Here is an 18,285-nt window from a genome sequence, read left to right on the forward strand (position 1 = left end):
AGGCAGGCTATGGAAATGAAGTTATCACGCGACAAACAATGTCGAGACACCCTCTTCCGCCCCGTCCCTCCACTCCTCTCCCCCGGACAGCTGCCGGCCCGGACCGGGCATCCGTGTGCTACCAATAACTTTATATGGTTGTCATTATTAGTCTGAAATTAAATGGCTCTGGCCACAGAGGACGACACAGAGGACTGCCCGACTTATTTATGTGCTACCTTAATGGAGCTTCATCTACTTTTATATGAGACGGCGATCTGTTGTACGCACTGACTCCATCCCATCCTCATCTCGCATCTCACAGCTCCTGCCCCCATCCTCTTGTGTTGAGTTCTTATTTCGCATTACTTTGCAATGCCCATGAATCACTTTATTGGGAAGACGGTAGGATATGCTTCTAGGTGTTGGTATTTTGATTCGCCAGCTACGATCCCCACTGGAGAACGCATTGGGTACGAGGAATGGATCAGGAAGAGTGAAGGGGCGATCGTTGGAAGAGTAATGCCCAGAGAAATGTGTGAGTTTCAGTGGAAACTTGAGAATTGCTGAGATAGCTCCTGAATACTAGAATACATTTTTAGTTCAACACAATGTCCTTCGAACTAGGCCCACAATATGGCTCTGAACACGTTCTTTGTTTGCCAGTGGCTGATGCAATGCAAATCCGTTCATAAAAATTCATTTGTAGAAACTATTTCGCTCCACCCGACCCGACCCGACAGATTCCACCGAAAAGAAACAGTTGGAAACTCCGAGCGGGCCTCAATCAATTAAAATATCGACGTCTATCAGCATTATTATAAATCAAACGATAACATAAAACTGACACTAAAGGCGTTTCGCCCATTTTTCATGCAGGCCGGGCCGGACTGCGGCGACGACGAGATTAAGGCCTCGGATATGGCATCGGTATAGGCATCGGCATAGGCATCGGAGATGGTGGCCAAACCTAACTGGAGTCACATTTTTGGGGCATTTGTGCTTGGATCTGAACTTTGTTTCGTATTTATGCAAATTATTCGTTGCAGACGGGAAAAACTGGTCCGGTACGCAAAGTGCTCTCCGTAATTGATCAATTTCCGCTGAACAGGCAGACCGGATCGATCCGATGCGGTTCGATTCGATTGGATCGTTGGGAGATCGCTGAGAGGCTGGCAGAACCGCAGCTTCCATCGGAACGGATAATGTGATCTTCCACTGATTTATGGAGTCAGTCGGGGGCTTGGCTAATGAAATGGCACTTTAGATAAAATATTTTGTGGCCGTTTTGTCTTTGGCCCAATGGTCAGCCACCCACCATGACCATCTAAGGGCCAACGAGTTATGACACCTGGGGAAGGTGCACCCACATATCGGCGCTAACATTGGACATTCCACTTGAATGCCTCTCTGGCTCTGGCTCTGGCTTTGGCTCTACCTCAACCTCTCCCTCTCCCTCTCGATGGTCCCCTCCTGCGGCAATCAGACGCACTCAGCAAAAGTGCCAATCAAGCCCAGGACACAGGACACAGGACACAGGACACAACAAAGGGATGCGTTCGCCTGGCCATAATCCTGGGTGTGAACGTCAATGGAGGGACCCTGCGGATGGACACGATGGCTGTAGCCTGAAATCGAAACCTTGTCTCTGGGGTGTCAATAACATTGTCCGAGTGACTGCCTCTGGGCATGATTGTTGGTGTCGCTGTCGCTGTCGCTGTTGCTGTTGCTGTTTCTGCCTCCCATTGATGATGTGAATGCGTTTTCAGCTCCATTGAACTGGCAGATGCGGCACAGTGGAAGACCGGACACTGAAATGCTTTCACTTGGGCTCCAACCTGGAAAGTGCTGAGCGTGCTCCACTGTACGCATGAAATTCCAATTTAATTGCGTGAATTAAAGTTGTAAATCATTATGCTAAGTGCCCTTTAATGTCTGAAAATGCAGCTCATTTGCAAGTGCAAGTCCCAGGCAGCAGCAGCAACAGGAACAGCATCAGCCAGAACAACAAGCTGGGCCCCGAGGCCATGCAATCATCTCTGATGGGAGCTCAGAAGGAGCCAATGGACACGGACGGCCCGGCACAAATTGCTGCTGGGCTGCCTGTTGGCTGGTGGCTTCCACTACCAGAGGGAGTAGTTGCCGCGGAGGAGCTGCCCAGGATTGAACTACTTTCAATTATCAATTATTAAGTTAATATCTTCTTCAGGCCGCAATTTGATTGCATTGAGGTGTCACTAGCCACTTACTGCCTGCCGTCATCATGGAATAGAGTTAATGTTTTCATTTGTCAGGGGTGTGGACTGGATGGATGGTCGATGGATGAGCAGTCAGCCCCTCCAACACGCTGTCGCTTTGATTTGTGTATGCAAATGTGGGAAACCATATTCGATTTCCATTCGAATTCCGTTTCGATTCCTGATCGTAATGAACGGCGCTCGTAAGCGATTCCGTTTAATTAAAGCGCCGCTTAACCGACATCGAATGGGGAAATCAATTTATAGTATGCCTGCAACCAAATTGTGCTGCCAAAAGCCCGTCATCAGCAGCACGGGGTGGGGCGAGGCCATCATCAGCATCGCATACGAGTATCTGTAATTACGAACAGGGGACCGGGGCTGGGACCGGGGCTGGGGCTGGGGCTGGGCAGGCATCTGATAAACACCTTAAATATGAGCCTGTTAATTACTGTAATTTGTTGCCAGCCCCTGGTCGAAATGAGCCACTAAATGAGACGACAATCGCCACTGACGCCCAGGAGGATTAGTTGACCCAGTTTCAGGGGCCGGAACCAGGGCGAACCGGCGACAGCTGTTGTTGTCCGTTGTGGTGGCATGCCACATCAATTATTCAGGGCCAACAAACTTGCAACTAACCAGCCGAAAGTACAAACAACTGAAAACCGAAAGACACACATCAAAATCATGAATTATTGACAGAAGTAACCACAAAAATACAAGTAAGCCCCGCGAAAGTTGAGCTCTTCTTGGAAGTCCAACACTTGGGCACTCGACAGCGGTAGGACTCTATGAGAAAGGATACAAGTTGACTTGCTTCTGATCCTATCTATTCTCCTTTATATGCAGCTCGATCTCTACGGCATTACCTGCTTGTGCAACTATTTGTTAGTGTCCAAAAGACGGCCATGACTTTATCATTTGGCTGTCACAGAGATGGTCTTCGCCAAAGGGCATATGAGCTTCGATGATAATTTATTTTGCCATCTGTGTGTGGGCGTCGCTGGCAGCCCGATGTTGCAACGTTGAAACATTGAAGTGCGTATAATTCATTTTGTGGCCTGCTTGAGTGACCAACCGGGCTGAGGCACAATCGGTGCCTGACTGACGCTAACACAAAGTGGCTGTCGCTGCGGCTGACTGACAATGCCTGGTTCTGGGCCCGAGCCGCAGCCACAGCCAAATCCAAGACGGAGACCTGGCCCAACTGCAGCTGTCAGTCAAAGGCTCTAAATGGGACGCCAAGTAGCTGCAATTTCCAATGGCATTTTGATAAATGGCGTTAAAATATTCCGCATGCACGTTGTCAGTTTGATTTTCAATTGTGCCACAAGCTGAAAGTGAAACTTTGGCTGCTCCCCTAATGGACCTTACGCATGCCTTTTTTATACAAAATATTAAAATTCGCCCGATGGCTCATTAAACGCACAAACATTCGCAAACCGGTAGAGAAACAGAAACAGAAACAGGCTGGGAAAGCATTCGGTGCGGGCCCGAACCCGCACCCGGCCAGCAAGCTATTTATGAGATAAAAGCACTTACGATTTCATTAGCCAACTGTGCAGCAAAACAAAATCATAGCAGAAAGATATATCGGTAAATTAATATCTGCCTGCCGTGAATTGACAGACGGTAGTAAAAACGAAACTGGTCCCCGCCGGCCGCTCAGGTTTCACTCGCCTTCTTAGGGGGAGGCCAACAAGGAGTTTTGCAGGCTCCAAACAGATCCCCTAAGGGGCTGGCTAGGACACCAAGTACTCCATCCAGATCCATCGAAAAGCTAGAACGATCATTTCTTTGAGTGATGTCCAACAGGTTCTTCTCGTAGAGAAATCCTCGCTCGTCTGCTGCAGCTTTGGCTGATTTTCCAATTAACTTGACTCGACATCAATGGGGACGCCTTCGGTGGCTGTGCAGCTGTGCCGCTGGCGCTGCCAACTGCTGCATTGATTTGTCAAATTGACAGCAATAAATCCATCATAACCAGTTACCACTGACAGTTAATCATAAGCATCGCTGACAGGTGGGTCCAGGCCCCCAGTCCTCCCGGCTTCGGCTTTGGCTTTGGCTTTGGCTTTGCGTAATGTATGCGAGCTGCCAATCAGTCGATTGTCTTGATGTATGCGCACATTGGCCAAGCTGCAATCGACTATGGGCACGGCACAGACCCCAGCCACGGATCGAGCCGTGCAAAAAGTTGCACCAAATTAATTAAGCCCCAAAGGCAGCCAGCCAGCCAGCCATCCAGCCAGCCACCCACCCACTCAACCGCCCGACGGCGACGTGGGACGCCTCTAATGCCTAACCTTGTGCGCAACTGACACTTTGCTAAATGCCTACCCCCAGGCACGGCCACAGACAGATAGGAATAGCCGCAGATATGCTAAGTAGGGGTATCGTTTGCGCCCCTTCCTTCGTGCCCCAGGGGCACTAAATTTATTTAAATGCATTAATTTTTATTTATAGCCTGGGTCCAAGCCATATTGCAATTGCATGGAGGTGATCTGCATGGAACCATGGGAAAATCGCTTTCAGTCCCAGCATAATGACAGTTATTTATCAATGGGCATTCGACTGTTGAGTGTTCAATGGTGGTTTCGAATTCGCGAATTGAGATCTCAGAATTGGGAATGGTTTGGGCGGCTTGTCCTCCCCGGTTATCCAGGGGGATGTAGCTCAGTGGTAGAGCGCTCGCTTTGCATGTGAGAGGCCCCGGGTTCAATCCCCGGCATCTCCAAGTATTCTTTTTTGTGCTTGTCTTTTCTTTTTCCCAATCATTTGCTGCCAAAGATCTAGATCTTAATCGCTGTCTTTCATATTCAGTTAATTAGGCACACACCGGTGACCGGGCCAATGAATATGGAAATCAAAATCTTCGTGTTGCCATTGACAAGTACAAATAAATGGAAATCGTTAAGTCCGACCGGTTATCTTTGGGCTAAACTAAGCGTTAAGCGTAAGACAAATTCAGTTACTTGCTGCCCGGAGGCCGGGGACTTGGACTTGGTACTGGGGACCCGCATTGCATTCAAACTCCATGCGTAATTAGCCGCGGCATCGGCGATTTATCATCAAAATGTGGCGGCCATAAACAAATGCAGCTCACTCCGAGCTGGCGCCAATCGGCATTCGCTATTTTTATTTCGCCTTTGGTTTTTCATTAGGCATTAGAGAGATATTCCACAGACGGCAGCTGGCAGTCCCAGCAGGTGAAGATGTTTACCCAGTTACCGAGCATTCGGATTCAGATTTGAGGTTGCGCAAAGTGTCCGACAGAAATCAATAAAGTATCTCTTGGGGCTTGTGCAAGCCCCTGTCGCAGATGTCATTGGATCTGACAGCAGTGCATAATGATGTTATTCGATTGCGCCTGGACTTGGGGCTACTCTGAGGCGCTGGAGCGCTGTGTAGGAGGACTGACTTGCACTGAGGATCTGCCGCCACAAATATGATAATTTCAACGCTGACTTCTATATCACGTGTTCGTGCCTGGTCGCGTTTCGTATGCCACATGCCATTTCGCACCAGAACAGAACAGAGCTGGCCAGGCCGGGCCAGGCCCCGCCCTCGGCATGACCGAGCCCGTCCAAGCCGCCCCTTGGAGCCGAACGACGTGTGCATAAATCTTGCACGCATATTCAAGTTGATGTTGTTAAATGGCATGGCTGTACTACGGCAGGCACCAGTTTCATCCTGTCGTTCTGTGTGTGTGTGTGTGTGTGTGTGTGTGTGGAATGTGCCGCAGCCACACACTGCTGCAAAAACATGGCGACATTCATAAACTAAAACCGAACTAAAGAGACTCCTCGAGGGGCAAGGGCAACGGCAACGGCAACAGCAACGGCCACCGCCTGTGGGTTTCGGGCTTCGGGCTGGACAAAACGTTGTGCCCAAAAAGCAAGACAGAGGCAGACCGAACTTTTAATACACTTCCATACAAAACCTTACTGCGAAATCAATGGCCAACAGCCAAGAAACCCAACAAGCCAAAGTGCTTTGAGTAAGTGCATCGCCATGATTGGCTTTTCTCAGTCACCTTTAGGGGGTTTTTTTTTTCAATTTTTTTATTATTATTTCTTGGCATGTTTTCTTTTTGCTTAACGGCGGCAGATTTGAAAAGAATTTCTGCTCGCAAATGAAATTGTTTCCTGTTAAAAGCTAAAAAAAAAAGGAGGAGAGAAAACCAACTATTCCGAAAGGGAGGAGAGGCCTCGAACATGGATGGATATGGCTGTGGATATGGATATGGATATGGACGGCACCTGCTGTCGCAACGATTGATGAAATTAAAAGGTACGAGTATAAATAACAATCTTTTTAATGGTCTGGGATTTGGAACTTAATTTTTTAATTAAACAAGCCACAGAGGACAGCCACAGAGGACAGCAACAGCAACACAAACAGGAGACTCCGGTGAGCAGGGGGCAGGGAATGGTGTCCGAGACATTTATGCAAAGCAGAAGCCACTTGGCCACTTGGCAGCTTGTGTGGTCTGTCTACGGTCTGCTGCCACCGCCAAGGAGGAGCACCATAATAACTGTGTTTGCCTTCTGGCCCGGCCAACACTTTTACTGCCGCCACAAGGAGGTCCGAGCGAGTAGGGCGAGGGCCTAGACCAGGTCCCGCCCGATAACATGTTAATCCCCGTCTCCCTCGGCAACGATGTCAAATGTCAGCACATGTGATTTGTCATTGGCCGGGAAGGAAGGAAGGGCCAGGCCTGGAGGAGCGACGAGGACTGCGTCGGTGGTCGGCGGTGGCCTGGACAAACATTTGTCACTGGCGGCAGGGACCACCTAACTAGTGTCACAAGACAGTGCCAGGAATGTGGCACTGAGAGCCTCCATAAGATCTCCTTTCACCCCAATCCGAAAAAAAAAACATTTTCTTTGAATTTATATATACTTTTTATTTATACCATTTCTCTGCACACATTTGTAGAATTTTTGGAGAAATAAATCGATGAAAACTGAGCAGAACTTTTACAAAACGAAAATATTGTATACAATATATTGTTTACGTTGTTTTTATTCAATTATTAGTGTTTCGTTACTCGTTTTAATACAAAGAAATGCAATTAAATAGTTGTTTATATATTCATATATATATATATAAGTATATATAAGAGATAGTTAGATAGAGATAGAGAGACAGAGAGATATAGGGAGAGCGAGCGTGGTTCGTGTAGAGAGTGTGTTATACATGGGTGAAACGATCGTTTGCTTTTATACATAAATAATTACATTTAATGCTCGGCTTAGGAATAAAACATATTACAATTTACAATGGTAGCAATGTTAACTTAGGCGTATGATTAATCAATTAATTAAACGTAACTAAGTAGTACAAAATAAAAGTGCAAATGAATTTACAAATGACAAATGACAATCCGTTCCCATCCGTAGGGTTTAAATAAATAGTTTCTGCTTTTGGTGGTAACATAAGAATTTTATTATATTACAGCAACGCGCATGTGTGTAAGTACAGTAGTTCGATCCGAGTTCTTCCTCAATGCCTAGTTAAGTATGTGATTAATCGCTCAATCGGTCAATCGTTAAATGGGCTTCTTGTCTTAAGTACACACTAATTAAATTTTCACCTAAGCAGTTTGCTTTAACTTCTTCGTGTTTTTGTTTTCGTTTTTGTTTTTGTTTGTGGGGCTTCCTCCTTTTTACATTCATATATGTATATCGAGTATAAACTTGATGCTTCAGTTTTTTGTTTCGCTTTTACTTGACTCCTTTCCGCAGATTTGTTTGAATTTCGCATATTTGGTTTGCTAATTTGTTTGAACTATTTACTTTAAATATTATAATATAAATATATGAGAAACAATTTTCGCTCATCATTTTTCCATTTTCGTCTTCATATATATGTAGCTTTATATATACGTATATGTATATGTGTATATGTGCATGTGTTTGCGTTTGTGTTTGCGTTTGTGTTTGCGTTTGTGTTTGCGTTTGTGTTTGCGTTTGTGTTTGCGTTTGTGTTTGCGTCTGTGTTTGTATGTAGAAAAGCAGATGTTCTGTCTGTTTTGTTGCTATTTTGATTCGATTTGCTTAGCTTTAGTTTTAGTTTTAGTTTCATATTCAGTTAATAAATATAACGTGGCTTATTCAGTGTGAATTTTGGTGTCTCTCGTGCAGTTCCTTAAAATGTTCCATTGATCTAGGTTCGTTCGCCTCCCACCCCCCTTCGCTCTCATTACATACAGTATGTCCTCCCCTCTGACAATTTCAACAACTTTCTGCATTTGATTAAAAAATTCGGTTTATTCTGAATGGAGACCCCCCCCCGCCCCCCCATCGATCTGTCCAAATTCGTTTCGCTGGGTGCCTAGTAAAATTCTTTAATATTGATTTATTGCTTTCTAAACGTTCTTTTTTTTTGTTTGTTATCGGAAGTGTTTTTCTGTGCGACCTTGCTCACGCTATCGTTATCGCTATCGCTATCGCCATCGTTATCGATTCTTAGTTTCTGCTTGCGTATGAATTTAAAAAACGTCTTCATGGGTTTTTGCTTTTCGTTAAATTTGTTATTTGTTTTCTAATTGCAATTGGTTTTCGTTTCGTTATAAAATTTTGAAAATATATGCATATATTTATATATATATTTATCGATTTTTGTTTAGCATTTGCTTGTATTAATTCTCATTGCTAATAAATTTAATTGATTTAGTAACCAAAAGTCAGCTGCAAGCAAATGCAATTTCCATTTCAACAGTTTGTTTTTTTGCAGTTAATTATGAAACATCAATCAATCATCGATTATCGCTATCGCTATCGTTATCGTTATTGCTATCGTTACGGCTCTCCTCATCGTTTCATTTCATTTCGTTTCGTTTCGTTTCGTTAGCTTATATAGCACATACTCGTAAATAAAAATCTTATTGTCTTTTCATTTATAACTATGTAGCAGTTCTGCGAGTTCTTTCCATTCGGCCCTCCGCCCTCCGACCACCGTACTCTGTACTCCATTGGGTGATGTATGGCCTGAGTAATGGTCTTCCTGGTCTTCTTCGCTTCCGCTTCCGCTTCTGTAGTGTGCTTTAAGGCGTGCAAGTGCAAACTTCTGTCTGAGCTGAGGTACTGAACAGTAAGCAACTCCGTATATGCCTATACGAGTATCGATCGCTGTATATATATGTATCAGTTCATTATAAATTGCAGTTTATTCATCCATAACTTGTTGTTTGTTTTTTAATCGTGCCTTAATTCATTCGAAAACTGTTCTGAGTGCGGGTTTAATCTCCAAAATGATGATACTACGCGAATCTCCGCTGGCTGTGCAGCTGCAGGCGCCGGCGCTCGTTGTTGATCTTGATCTTGGCGATCCGTATCGACTCGGGCAGCACGGACGTGGGCGAGGTGGCCAGGTATCCGCTGACGAAGGTGAGCCGGCTGTTGCTGATGGAGCCGTTGCCGTTGCCGTTGCCGCTGTCGCTGACGTCCAGCTCCCCCTCGAAGAGATCGGGATAGACGCTGATATTGTCCAGGTTGTCGATGTCGATGTCCCCCGCCTCGTTGCGCACGTAGGTCAGCTGGTGGTAGGGCGTGGCCATCAGCTTCTGGGTGGACTTGCGCAGGGACTTCTTGGTGGTGCTGGTGGTCGCCGCCGTGACGGTCTCCCCACGACTGGTGTCGACTGTCGGCGAGGCCTCGGTGAGGGTGTTGTTCAGGTTGCTGTTGATGTTCTTGTACACGCTGAAAACCTTGTCTATGAGGCCATGTTGCTGTGGCGGCGTTGCCTTCATCCTCTCCACAGTGGATGCGGATGTGGATAGGGAGAGCCTCCTCCTGGGCGTCGTCGCGGAAGGTACTCGCGTGCTGCCTGTTGGCGGCTGCAGTGGCAGCAGGAACTTCTGCTGATGCTGCTGCTGCAACTTATTGTCGCCCTGCAGCCACTGCCTGTGGTTCTCCTTGCCGGCACTGCCACTGCCACCGCCACGATGCCTGCTCAGCTTATGCGTGCTCGGTGCAAGATCAGTCTGGCTGGCGAGAGTGGTGGCCAGCTCCTGCTGCAGCGGCGTCTGCTCTATCACCAGCTGGGTGCCCGCTGTCGAGGTAGTTGTGGCTGCCGTTGCCGCCGTTGCCGCTGATGTTCCTTTGGTTTCATAGTCCGTCGTGGACACTGTCTCCGCGTCTTCCACCAGCTCTGCCTCGTACTGCAGCAGCAGCTCGGTGTCGTTGCCGCTCATCTCTGTCGTGGTGGTGGTGGCCGAGGAGGCGGCCTCGCTCTCCAGCTCCGTGATGAATGTGGACCAGGCATCGTAGTTGCTGCTGCTGCTGCTGCTAATACTGTCGTCTGATGTTGCAGTTGTGCTGCTGCTGCTGCTGCTGCTGCTACTTACACCCGCAACATCTGGCGTAAAGCTATCAATGGTGGACCAGGTCGGCCAGGGCTCCAAGGTAGTGATGCTAGTGCTGCTGGCATTGTAGGGATCCTCGTAGCCCATGCCGCTGCTGCTGCTGCTGCTGCTACTATAGAGGGAGTCGTCGGAAGATGTTGATGTGGCAGCTGTGACTGGCGGCGGCTTTGCCTTTGGCTTGCCCTTTCTTCGTCTCCCCTTGCGCTTGATGGACTGTGTGGCTGTTGACCATTTGGTTGCAGTGGTCGTTGCGGATGTGGATGTTGCTGCCGTGGTGGCAGCTGCTGTGGCTCGTTTCGTTGGACTAGCTGTGACTCGTTGATGCAACTGCTCCTTGCGTCGTCGCTTCTGCTTCTTGTCGTGCTGCTGCCGCCTGGCTAGCAGCGAAGGATCATTGTGATGGTGTCGCACCTGATGCTGCTGCTTCTGCTGCTGCTGCTGCTTCTGTCGATTTAATGCTAATCTCCTTTTGTTAGTGCTACTTAGACTATTACTACTATTGTTAATAATAATGTTACTGTTATTATTATTATGGCCATGATGCTCCTGTTGCGGCTGCAACTTTTGATTTTGGTTATTCGATTTGTGGCGATTGTTTTTGTTGCTGCGCGACGGCAGCGGCAGCGGCTTTTGGCCATTACTGCTGCCATTGCCATTACCATTGCTGGCCATCATCTGGCTGGCGGCCATCTCGCGCCATTTTGGTAACGTGTGCTGATGGAAAAACTGCTCGGCATCGATCTTGTTGAACATGTAGCAGGCATCGTTGACGGTCTTCTTGGGTCCCACGGGCTTACCTCGGTGCGTGAACCCGACACGGCGCTGCAGGTCGACAACGGACCGGAACACGAAATAACCGTGCACGATCGTCTCGTTGAAGTAGCAGGTATCGCGCAGTTCCCTCTGCAACGGAAGAGACGAATAGATAGATATACAATACAATACAGTAGAGATTCGACAGAGATCACACAACTTCCGCACTCTTCAGTTGCGATTTATGAGCCGAAATGCGGAGGAGCATCGACAGCCCTGATGACAGGGGGGGGGAGGTGGGGAGCTGCTTGCTGTTTATTTATAAAACACTTGAGATCTCAAAACGACAGCCGAAAGAAACGCGGCTTTCGACTTGGATGTTTTGCATACCCTGTGGAGCCCAGAAGCCGTCGAGGGTAGACTCGGCTGAGCCTAGAGGTGTTTGGGGAACCCTTTTGGAAACCATATCAAGGCTGGAAGTTAGGGTAATCCACGGTCGACAGCCTACCCAACGATTCAGGTGGCTGTGCCACTATCAGCAGTCCCATCTGATCCCATCTGATCCGGCGATTCGATGTGGCAAACGACGCAGATGGCAGCAATTAAGGCTTGTGCCATATTTAGCGATGGCTCCCTCTGTTTGCACGCCGAATATTTATGGCGTTTAATTGCTATTTTTGAGTAGCTTCTCACCATCTCGAGTCGAGTGATCTAGAGCCGAGAATAGCAGAGTGTCTCTTGTGTTGGGTAAACAGAACGATTGTTGTTCTATTTCGAGAGGGGAGCGGATCGGATCGGATCGGTGACTCAGGTGCAGTGCCACACGTTGACCTTCCCCGACAAACGCTCGTTAGAGCTCCATAAAGTGTTAATATGTGTGCTTAAATCGCGGCTATTATTTGCACAATAACTCGGCATAGATTTGCGGTCATAATCGCAATCGAATGACAAGTGCCGGCTGTGACCTTAGGGGTTCTATTCCATTGTTTGTCCAGAGCTAACTGTACCGAGTGGCAAAGGACATTGAAATGTTTTCGCCATTATCGCATGGGGCAGGGCATTGGATTGATTGATTGGACGTATCTATCTATCTATCTTTACGAGTGGCTTTCAATGCCGGCTGGGGAAAAGTGTTACAATGTCTCGAAAATTGTTCGATTGTTCGATTGTTCCTCCCGAATCTCAGTTCCAGTTGCGGTTTTGGGGCTGCACGCAACGAGCGTGCCCCCAGCTGGGAGCATACCAGCCAAAAACTGTGCCAAATTGTGCCCCGTAATTGCATATGAAATTGTTTCGAATTTTGAAATTACCAACAAAATATTGTAATAAATATTTTGTTTACTCTGCCTGACAGAATTGGTGCAGCGGCGGCGGCAGCGGTGGCAGCAACAGGTTTACGAGTGTTTCGGACAAATTCGAGCAGTGATCTTGCCTCCGACTTGGACTCCGACTTGGACTTGGACTCGGACCCGGACCCGATCTCCCCGGCCATGTGTATGGTATTGGTATTGTGGTATCCAATTTGGCTAAATCGCTCGAGAGCATTGTTATATCGTTTGCATAAAACCATTATGTGGAACATGTCATAAATTATAGTGTTTGCACAGTTAGTTTGCATAAAAACAGATCGAGAGGGGGGGAGGGGGGGATCTGCGTTGCAATCAAAATAGTTGCAGCGGGCCTTGGCTATATAAAGAGACAAAACAAATATGATTATGGCCATTGCGGGCAATTTGCTTGCACAAGATGCCCCCGCCACCCCCCCTCCCCTCCCCCCCATAGACATTATCTATCGTGGAATTCCTTTTGATCTTATCGCTCTCTGGGTGGCTGAGTCAGGGTTTGCCTACTTTCAGGGAATCATCATCCACGTCGAATCACTCGTTCGCGACCCTCGAGGTCGAAGGTCAATCTGTGTACTCACCATGCCAACTAATCTCCAATTGTCGTTGAAACACAAATACCTTTGGGTTTCTTTTGCGTACAGTGCTATTTTGAATTCGTTGTTCACATAATCCGGGAGGCCGACTATCGTTATATTTTCTGTAAAAAAGAAATAAACACAAACGATTAAAGATTTGTCAATATTTGGCTGGCTAAAACATGGTTAATTAAAGGCAAACATCAGTGAAAGGTTCGCATCGAAGATTTCCAAAAAAGCAGATTTCCCAAAATAGGAAGCAAATGCCTCAAGTAGCGCCAAGGTGCGCTCTCTTGCCGCTAATTATAAACCAGCAACAACAAAGTAAATCCAGTGCAGTGCAGGGCATCCATACACGGTGCGAGTACGAGTGTATTGTACATATCTACGGCTCGGCATGGCCTCGCCAGGCTATTGAACTTCAGGGCAGGGCAGGGCGGAGGCAGAGGCAGAGGCAGAGGCAGAGGAAGGGAGGCGGTGTGGCAGGGCTGGGCCGGCCACAAAAGTCACTAATAAGTAAAGCACTTGAAAAGCCAGAGAAAAAGGCAACATGAAGAGAAAAGCCACTCGAGTTAGATTGATAGGTGACTCTGGGTTCAGCCCAGAGTCTCAGTCGTCTCAGTCATCGTCGTCTGTCGTCTGTCGCTGGCCGTCTGTCCGTCTGTCTGCCGCCCTCCGTCGTCTTCCTGCCTTCTGCCAGTAATTAAATTTATGCACAGAAATTCTTGGCAAAACATGGGGTCTGTGCCTGGGGCATGGGGCATGAATCTGCTGGAAGCTCTCATATTTCATAAGCCCGGGCCCGAGCTGAGGGCTTGAGTGACTTTGTGCTTCACACCTTTGGCCGCCGGTGGCAGCCACTTGTGGTGCCCCAGGCAGGCTCCTCCAGGCAGCTCCTTTTGTTGCTGCAAGAAGCATTGCCTGCCCGTGATTCATGCGCCCTCTGGCTCTGCCGCTGCCCCTGGCTCTGCCCCTGGCTCTGCCGCTGCCACTGCGACAGCTTATTGATTTCATTAGTTTGGCGACACATGACAGCGGAGTGGTGCAGCCTGGAGTGGTGCATGGAGCACTCTCTGCGAGTTTGCACTTGTGAGTGCACTTCCCCGCCTCTCCCGCCTCTCCCGCTTCAGTCTTCTGTTTGTTTATCCCCCTCTGTCCTATGGGGTCTACGGCCCACGATGGGAGCAGGAAGTACAGGTCTAATCGCGTTGGGCAACGGTACTGCACCGGCATTTTTGCGGTCTTTGTGGCTCCATTAGATCATCGCTGAACTCGATTACGATTCTACAGTCCCCCCCCCCCTGACTTTGACATTGAAAGGGTCCCCCCCCTCCACGCTCCAAACATCTTTTGGGGGCGGGGAAAAAGCCAAATGTTTATTTTTAAAGTTTCCCCCAGATCTAAACATTTCGTTTCGAAAACTTTTCACCGAGAGAGAGAGAGAAGAAAAAAAAGCCCATCAAATGCATTTTAGGCTTTGGAATTTTTATTGATCTTCGTTTTTGGGGTTTGTTTTTCAGTCCATAAAAAGCTTCGATTGGATCGCATTTTTGCCGCAAGTTATTAAAAGTCAAAGTCTTTCCGTGTTGGCCGGGGTTTCTAATTAAGTTATTAGTCATGGTGGAATGGAATGTTCATATCGTATCGTATCGGATCGGATCGTATTCGTTGAGGCCCGAGGCCTGATGCTCTCCGATCGGATCTAAGTTTATGGAGGCGTGATTTACATCCCCAGTTTCTTGGGGCGGAGATAGAATTCCAAGTGGTGCCCATTTGAAGCGGGTATTTAGGGCCAGCCAGGAGACCACGATGATCCGTATTGCGAATATCCCCCCCAAGAAGACTCGGAGGGCCTCCCCTCCAGCTGTGCCAGGCCATAAAAAACAACACATATCTTGATGTATAATGTCAAAAGCATGAAACAAGCCCATCAACATGACTCCAAGACTCCAAGGGAGAGGAGAGCGGGGTGGGGCACAATGGAGTACGGAAAACACAACAAACAGACAAATGCTAATCAAATATTCAAGCAATGAGCTTCATCAACATAAAATTAAAAAATCATAAAATGCTAAACTGCACAGCATGAACAAAATCCAAAAAACCAAAAAACCGAAAAATCCAAAAAATCCAAAAAACCAAATAAAATAAAATAAAATACCATCCCATGGGGCGTCAAAGTGTCGTGCCACGTAATTGCGGCACATGTACGAAATACCCTCGAAAAACAACAACGACAGCGACAGCGACACATTTTACGATCCACATGGAGATGGTCAACAACGTCACAGTCTCAGCCCCCCCTCCCCCCCGCCCAATCAGGTTCCCCCCATGCCTGCATCTTTCATTCGATTGGTGGGCGTTGCCTGGGGGCCTGTGATAGGCATAAATCTCGGCTTATCGATCTCTATGATAATAAACAGCTTCCCCCTCCCCCCCACACACAGGGTTGGCTCATACTTTCACTCGCTTTGGGGGGGCAAAGTGCGCTTCTAGGGAGGGGGGGGAATTCTGTGTGTAAACACAAATATTATCCTTGGGCATGGACTGGGCAGTCCATTGACCTGCCGGTCTCTCTCGTTCCTGGAATGTTGTCTGAGGCAGAGACTGCATTCCCGGAACGGAACGACGTCCACTCCGAGGCGTCTTAGATTACGTTTGCCCTGCGATGGGGGGGGGGGGCCCTTTTTGCAGTCACAATAAACATTCTGCTCTACGATTTGTCACAAGCTGCAACTATCGGCATCGGCATCGGCATCGGCATCGGCAATGGCTATCGTTGCAAGTCCACTCCTCGCTTATGGGCTTTTTGTCACGTTTCCTGGAAGAAAAACCGTTTTATTTGCTCGGTGCCAGCATTTCGGTTTGGTTTGTTTTGTAAGCCGAGAGACCAAGCTGGGCGAAAGGAAAACAAACTTCAACTTGAGGCAACTTGAATGCACCCCCCGTACACCGTACCCTCCCCCCCCCCGTCTGTGCCACCATTCATTTATCAGTTGCCCCAGCAACAGCACCAACTCCAACTCCAATTTGAACTGCACCAATGCTAATTGCATGGGCACGCCCAGACCCCCAGCCCCCCAGACCCCAGCCCCCTGCCCAGCCCTCAGCCAGAGACCAACTTCAACTTCAATTCCACTCGAATGCCACCAAATTAGCGCCATTTAATGTGGAGCGTACTCGGGCTTTACGCACGATTCTTCCACTGACGCCACTCCTCTGGCCTCTGGCATTGCATCGCATCGCATCGCATCGGTGGGGCAGTGGAGTCGGGGCCACAGTGTCAATGAGTTAATTAGCGCACGATTTGTCGCCCCCACAATGGCGGGGACTTCATGTGGGTGGGTGGCTGCCACCGACACTTGGGAGAAAGAAAAGAAAAATCTCTGCTTTTATTGGAGTCATCGTTTCCCCCATTTCTGGGTCACACTCGAAACAGACCCAGACGTCTTTTATTTGTTTATAATTTATGTTTGAGTCCGATTGGATTTTGTGGTCCACCAAATCAAGAGAAAGCCATTCAAATTATAGAACAAGAATTTCTGATAAATGTGATTAAAAATAGCCATCAAAAAGTGTAGGAACCGAAATACGAATACGAAATTATTGCTCCAGTCCCAGGTGGTTAAGAGATATATTTCATAATCGAAGAGTGGCATCACATTCGTGGGTATATCTGGAGGAATCGCTGCGATAACATATCCCATGCGATAAGTTTTGCATGCAAGAGCCTGCGGTACAGTATCGATGACCACCGCCAGTCCACCAGCCGGGCGGCAAGGGCAGCGGACCACACAAGCGCAGTCTGCCTGGGGCCGCCTGTTATTTACAGTTAATTGCTGCTGGGTAGCGGAGACTCGCCTCGACTGCCGACTGCTTCATCAGCCTCCAAGCCAAGGCAGAGCTCCCACTCATCTGCGGAAACCCTTTCGAGGGGGCCTGTGCCCCATTCGTGGGCAGTGTATCCCCCCGGTCGGCCTTCGAGCTGGTTTAAGCCCGCTTTTTGTTTATTTTGTTTTAACTGTTGTTGCGGTTTCGCTTTCATTGTTGTGCCAGCGGCCAGGGGGAGGGGGGTGGGGGCTGGATGCCAAGGAAAATAAATTGAAACTGGCATTTAATTGAGTTAAGCCAGGGCCAGAGGAGAGCAGCACTCGCTGGCGATTAATTATAATAAATAAATACGAGTACCCGCCTGGTGCGAGCGGCCGCCATATATCACTGGGAGCAACACTAATTGCGGTTTTATCTGAGCAAGGACGTTGGCCAAAACCCCACAAACTCGGATCGAAGTCAAGTCAAATCAAGTGGAATCGAGACCCAGCCCCAGCCCCAGCCCCAGACCCAGCCCCAGCCACAGTCCCAGTTGCAACATGTGCAACAAAGTCCGAGTGTGGCACTGGATATACTTTTTATTAATTAAGTGCAAACGTAGTCACTTACAGGCCGTTTAAACTGCGTGTTAGCCAACTTGAAATGGCCCCGCTAATGCGCCAACAGGCAAATCGAAAGAAAATCCGAAAATATATGCACATGCGCCTCCAACGACAACAAAATTGTCAACCCGGGCGCATAAATTTGCCCCCGGGGCCCCCCCCCCTCGCTCCCCGAGACACTTGTTTACGCTTTTCGGTTGCACGTTGCAACAGTGGTAGGCCGTTAGATTTAGCTGGCTTCCTTTTGATCATAACTCGCGGAGTTATTGTGACAATTTGGATTGTTTCTCCCCTTGGTTTTTCATATTTTTCTCAACATTTTCCATCCATCCATCTGGCCGGCATTGCGTCGCTGTGGGGAGGTGGGGGCAGGGGCAGGGGCAGGGATACACTCGCAAAAGCATTGATTACTTCACTATAAATTAAGATATAGTTGGCCAAAGATTTATGGCGACAGGTGTTAATATCCCCATCGATTGGCCAATCATCGTAATTCTCCTCCGAAGGAAGTCTCGCGTGGGCGCAGAAATTAGTCAACTAATGGTTTAACACGAAGATAAAGCCAAGTTTATGGACACTTCTGCACGGTGT

General features: G+C 48.0%; 1 protein-coding gene and 1 non-coding gene across 5 annotated transcripts in view; one reads left to right on the top strand and one right to left on the bottom strand.

The window, feature by feature from the left end:
* Positions 1-4,881: 4,881 nt before the first annotated feature.
* On the top strand, positions 4,882-4,953 carry Trnaa-ugc. The gene has a single exon. It is a non-coding gene; the product is annotated as a tRNA-Ala (tRNA).
* Positions 4,954-7,226: 2,273 nt separating this feature from the next.
* LOC108159826 (serine-rich adhesin for platelets) overlaps positions 7,227-18,285 on the bottom strand; it is a 58,592-nt gene continuing 47,533 nt past the window's right edge. For all 4 annotated transcript variants that reach the window (XM_017293401.2, XM_033391286.1, XM_017293399.2 and 1 more), the window contains 2 exons: positions 13,265-13,383; positions 7,227-11,490 (listed from right to left, as the gene is read on the bottom strand). In XM_017293401.2, the coding sequence (XP_017148890.1) occupies positions 9,484-11,490; positions 13,265-13,383 (2,126 nt within the window). In that variant the 3' untranslated portion in view covers positions 7,227-9,483. The remainder of the gene's footprint in view (positions 11,491-13,264; positions 13,384-18,285) is intronic.

This window comes from Drosophila miranda, chromosome 3 (genome assembly GCF_003369915.1).
Source record: "Drosophila miranda strain MSH22 chromosome 3, D.miranda_PacBio2.1, whole genome shotgun sequence".
NCBI classification, from domain to species: Eukaryota; Metazoa; Arthropoda; class Insecta; order Diptera; family Drosophilidae; genus Drosophila; species Drosophila miranda.